This window comes from Maniola jurtina, chromosome 23, assembly GCF_905333055.1.
Source record: "Maniola jurtina chromosome 23, ilManJurt1.1, whole genome shotgun sequence".
NCBI classification, from domain to species: domain Eukaryota; kingdom Metazoa; phylum Arthropoda; class Insecta; order Lepidoptera; family Nymphalidae; genus Maniola; species Maniola jurtina.
This window is the reverse complement of record NC_060051.1, coordinates 1,605,119-1,611,118: the sequence shown is the minus strand read 5'-3', so window position 1 is coordinate 1,611,118 and position 6,000 is coordinate 1,605,119. Positions and strand designations below refer to the sequence as shown.

At 31.5% G+C, this 6,000-nt stretch overlaps 1 protein-coding gene across 1 annotated transcript in view; it reads right to left on the bottom strand.

Annotated features, from left to right (window-relative positions):
- Window positions 1–739: 739 nt before the first annotated feature.
- The window catches only part of LOC123877432, a 77,234-nt gene continuing 71,973 nt past the window's right edge, over window positions 740–6,000 (bottom strand). The window contains exon 14 of the mRNA XM_045924225.1: window positions 740–4,539. Coding sequence (XP_045780181.1) covers window positions 4,118–4,539 — 422 coding nt within the window. The 3' untranslated portion in view covers window positions 740–4,117. The remainder of the gene's footprint in view (window positions 4,540–6,000) is intronic.

Here is a 6,000-nt window from a genome sequence, read left to right as displayed (position 1 = left end):
CAAAGTATTTTACGTGCAACCGTAATTTATTTTGAAGCGACAGTTGACAAATGAAGGAATTATGACATTCCTATTCTTAATTCGGACGCATTGTATGGAATTTTCGGCCTTATAACCTGTTTTTGTTGATTTTACAGTAAATTGTATATGATTTATTCGCGTGGCAATAAACTGAAAATCGTTTAGAAGAATTCAGTCATTTACCAAAAACCCTTGATATCTCACAATAATTATTATTATTTATACTTATTAAACTGTTGAATAATAATAATTAATTAAAATCACACAGTTTAAACAATAGATTACAAAATAATTTACATTTTATCAAAACATCAGTGGCTCAAAAGGGTTGAGCTGTTAACCTAATTATTACAAATAAGAAGGCAAAATAATGTAACGGAAATTCCAAATTCGAATCTAAAAATGCAATCGACTAAAAACTTTTTCCCGCACGCGTTTTATGCTATCTTCATTCGGTGTTATTTTCCAATCCATGCTAAAGTTACGAGACTCATCTTCGACGTCTTGGGATTGCGATTCGAATATATCTTTCGATGGGCATCTCGCCTGGCGTTTCTCTTCACGCTGTTTTTCGATTTTTCCACCACTAAAACGCGTGGTGACATTTTTTGGCGTTTTCCACTTATAGTCATTATTATTTGATGGTAAACCGTCAAATAATTCAAACATATCTTTCGATTGAACTCTCTCCTGGTGTTTTGCTTCGCGCTTTTTACTTAATTTTTCACCACTAAAATTCGCGGTGAGAGTGTTTGGCGTTTTCCATTTGTAAGAATTATTATTTGATGGTTTACTTAGGTTTGGTGATGAAAAATAAGAAAACAACGCACTTGAGCTTGTCTTCTTCGGTTCTGCGCAAATCTCTTTGCCGAAAGATACGTCTAGGAATGAAAACGTATAGTCCATGTCGTTTACTTGTTTCCGAACGTATGACGCTCTCGTAACACACCTGTTTTCACCTTCACTCTTTTGGCTTTTGTTGATAGATATCTCTGATTTACAAATCTTATCTTGTGTTTTTCTCACCTGAGTAATCGAATCAAAATAATTTTCAACACTTGTTGCACAACGGTGACAAATATTTGTCAAGTTATCAGACTCCTTGATGACGAGATCATAACAACTGATTATTTTCTCCAGCATATTAGTTTTACGGGAATAATTGCCGAATAAGGAAATGTTAAATTCTGCCGTTGAAAGACAAAGTCTACAGGATTGACGAGTTATTTCCATTATTTTTAATAATTTATTTACTTGTTTGATAAACAATTAACACTTCACACTAAGCTTAATTAAGTTTCCCGCCACAATCAAAATTCGAATTTTCTGTATTACGCACAGATAAAACAGAAGCTTTCAGAAAAAAAATTCAATATAGCCTACACTTTAAGGAAGTGCTACAAGTATTTTCAAAAATAAAATGTATTTACTATTATTATGTTAAATTTTAAAAAGATTCGCAAAAAATACTACATTTTGGACGGCTTACTACATTTACGCGAGTATACTTTGTTTTTTTTTTTTTTTTAGGTTAGTACTATAGTGACCGTTATTATTTTATAACATAGAACGTAAACGTAGTAGCAGATTAATAAAGAAACATTTTTAAATTTCAAAGCTAAGATTTTTTAATGCTTCAAACAAATATAATACCGACTGAATTAGACATTTTTATGGTTGTGTTTTGCTTCGCGCTTCTTATTTATTTTTTCACCACTAAATTCGCGATGAGAGTGGTTGGCGTTTTCCAGCTATAACCATTATTATTTGATGGTTTACTTACGTTTGGTGATTAAAAATAAGAAAACAACGCACTTGAGCTTGTCTTCTTCGGTTCTGCGCAAATCTCTTTGCCGAAATATACGTCTAGGAATGAAAACTTATAGTCCAATGTCGTTTACTTGTTCCCGAACGTATGACGTTCTCGTTACCCACCTGTTTTCACCTTCAATCTTTTGGCTTTTGTTGATAGATATATCTGATTTACAAATCTTATCCTGTGTTTTTCTCACCTGAATAATAGAATCATAATAATTCTCAACATTTGTTGCACAATGGTGACAAATATTTGTCAAGTTATCAGACTCCTTGATGACGAGATCATAACAAGTGATTATTTTCTCCAGCATATTAGTTTTACGGGAATAATTCCTGAATAAGGAAATGTTAAATTCTGACGTTGAAAGACAAAGTCTACAGGATTGACGAGCTTTTTCCATTATTTTTAATAATTTATTTACTTGTTTGATAAACAATTAACACTTCACACTCAGCTTAATTAAGTTTCCCGCCACATAATCGAAATTCGAATTTTCTGTATTAGGCACAGATAAAACAGAAGCTTTCAAAAATATTTTCAATATAGCCTACACTTTTAAGAAGTGCTACAAGTATTTTTAAAAATAAAATATTTTAACTATTAATATGTTAAATTTTAAAAAAGATTCGCAAAAAAATACTACATTTTGGACGGCTTACTACATTTACGCGAGTATACTTTGTTTATTTTTTTAGGTTGGTATTATAGTGACTGTTATTTTTTAATATAGAACGTAAACGTAGTAGCAGAATAATAAAGAAATTTAAAAAAAAAATTAAAACTAAGATTTTTTTAATGCTTCAAATAAATATAATACTGACTGAATTTGACATTTTTATGTACCTACTATGTGGTTTATTGGGTAGTTAAAAATGAGTTAATATTATAAATAATTAATGATATAATGATAGAATAATCAATCAATTTGACAGTTTATCAGTAAGACCGGTACTGGAAGTTTGTATGGTTTATTTTTACTATATGATGGACGGAGAGACAGACGGTATACAAAGCTAATTTCAATAGGGGCACGCCAAGAAATATAAATAAAAATTGTCGATGACAGCAAAAAATAGGAATTTTTGAAAATCATCAGAGACAGGTTAGGGGATTTATGATAACTAACATGGAAAAAGAGTTTTCTCGGGACACAGTTTTAATTGGCCGATAGTCCAAAACTTGAAGATTTATATAACTTTACACGCATCCTTTTGCAATCATCAACTTATAATCCAACTCTATCTTTTAATCATAAGTGATTGTCAACTTTGGAAGTATGTGCCTTTCATAAACATACATTTACACATTCGCACTAGAGGGCGTAAGAAATGGCAAGCCAGATCGTGAGCTACCCGTTCACACATTCATCTTCGGTCTCGTCACGCAATCGGACAGTGGCGAGTTTGACAAATCAGGCCTCTATGGCAAATATGTAAATGCAAGGTAATCATTTCAACGACACAGGAGCGCGATTGCTCTAGCCCACCAAACTATCGGCTAACCAAAGTATTTGTGGTTTAAAGATACTCTTATAATATTGATAATAACATTATTCGATTTTTTAATTAAGTAAGATTATTCTTATATTGTTTTGGATTAAAAAGGAACCGGTATTCGTACTTGAATTTCTTAGATATATTACAAAAATTACAATGTGTTAGTAATTATATAGTAACCGATATATTATAATATTTAGTCTAGTCGTCAAGGTCATCACTACTATCACAAGCCATCACACTCCTATCAGACAGTGATATATCATAATTCGTCGAGAAATTATCAAATAAATATTTTATTATCTTTACATTGTTGTTTGAAGCGAAGCTAGCTATACACCGCTCTTTTTCCCTACTTTTCCGGTTTTACTACGTATTGTGACAATTTATTTCATACCATAAAATGCATAGGTACTAATTTTCAAGCCCCACAAGAATTCATAATACATACTTACCTACGTACCTAATACTTTCTTATACGCCATGATATTCCAATCTTAACACATTGATAACTGCATTTTGTACATCGAACTTGACTATATGGAGAGTTGTCATAATATATGGACAATTGTTTATTTATATAAATTGTTACTGTCAATTAAGTCAATTTTGTATGTAGAGATGTCAATTTAAAGCCCTTTTCATCCAAAAATTCAAGCTTGATGTCAAAAATTGCAGTTACAACTTTATTTTATTTCGTCTTATAAATTCATCGAAGCTTTAGGAACTGATAGGCGAATTGTTAAATTGTCACAATTTGTAATAAACTTTTTGAAATTGACTAAACCTCATCCTCCTTTTTGCCCCAAAACTTGTCAAACCTTGTGCGAGCCCTGTCCAGGACTTCTGCCGCAGTCAGACCCCCTGTGGGGGTCTCATTGACCACGGTCGTGTCGACGACCCCTGGTGCCACTTGAGTCGCTTCGGTCGACTTTTTGACTACTTCCTTCTCTTTTTCCTTCATTTCTTTAATATCTTTGATATCTTTAATGTCGATAGGGGTTTCAGGGGTTACCTGGTTGCTGTTAATCCCGTTGATTCCGTTTATATTGTTCATGTCCAGTGCCTTGGTTTCATCGATAGGGGTTAAGCTGATAGGTGTTGTGGGGGTCTTATCGGTGCGCTTGCTAAGGCTTGTAGGGGAGTCGCTCTTTTTAAGAGAGCGAATTGGTGACATTTGCTGGTGGTGAATTGGAGCGATTTCTGGAAAGGGGTTCGTTTAGATCAGTCTAATGCTCAAAATTAATCTACATTTGGAAGCTTCAAAATTATTTGCAAATAAAACAAATTGACTACAATTTTCGACTAAATAAGATTAATGTCTATATTATTTTCCAGTACTTATTGGCCTTACTCTGTTAATTTGTATGGATGCTATGTATAATTCTTCAATTCCTATACATAATATTGCCGTTTTGGCAACTTTTTCTTTTTCTATTCACTATCGTTCGCGTTCATTATTTGTATGAAAAATTGTAGTTCAATAATTTCTTTTACAACTACAAATATAATAAGTAGACTCTAGCAAGTAGAACTTTGTATTTTGAAACTTCCAAAATAAACATAAAAAGCACAGAAAAAACACAGACAGATTTTTTCAATACATGTTAACATTAAATATCAATAATTATATAAGTAGTTATATCAATACACTAATTGTAAAAACGTGGAAAACTCTAACGTCGTGTAGCTATAGGATTTATTCTTTTCTACTGTGCCTATAAAATTTATTAGCAGTAAAGATATAAAAATCTAAATGTATCCAAACACCTAATGTTATTGAATCGCTTTGGCGTCACCATTTATGGTGCAGTCTAGGAAACTCTATTATTTATTTCATACTTACTTACATTTAGATATATAGATAAACCGTTTACATAGTTTATTTCAATAATGATGTACACAAAACTATAAATATTAAACTAAATTGTGAGAGCTAAAACAATTTTTTCTTTTTCGTAGGTAACCTTATAATAATTAAGCACTCTGAATTTAGTTTTTTGTGTACATCGATCATTATTTATAGATATCATTCTCGAAAATGCCTACGTTTTACAAGACTGTAATAGAAAAACATTTTTTTCTGAAGTTTTCACTTTTACATGCTATCTTTTAATGATATCACCACCAACTTATTTCTTTACTCAAAACTGAGGAAATTTCTTTTAAATCTCTTTAAATTCTACTGAACTCATTTCAGAAGTCTACTGAGTATGGCAATTGAATCGTATTTTCTCTTAACCGAATTAATGATATCAATAATTTTGACACCTATTGATATATGGGTTAACAAGTTTGACCAAGTACTGCAGTTACATAATAGCGAATAAAGAACTCGAGTTTCAAATGTTTTTTTTTTAATTTTATAAAATAACACTAATCATTAGAGTTGCTGCACTGTCTATTTGTATGGATGGCCAAATGGGATTTTAGAACTTCATTCCTACTAAATATAATTATGATTTTTTACTTAAGTATATCCTATCATACTAAGTGAATATACATATATCGATGGTGGGTTATTTTTTGACTGTCTCTTTTGATTTCGGGAACTTAAGTGAGGAATTTGTTTACTCAAATCTGCTCCAATATATTATTTATCTATTTGGAAAATCGTTGGTGTAGATATCTTTAGTGAAACTTTTAACTCATGCTTCCTAGTTA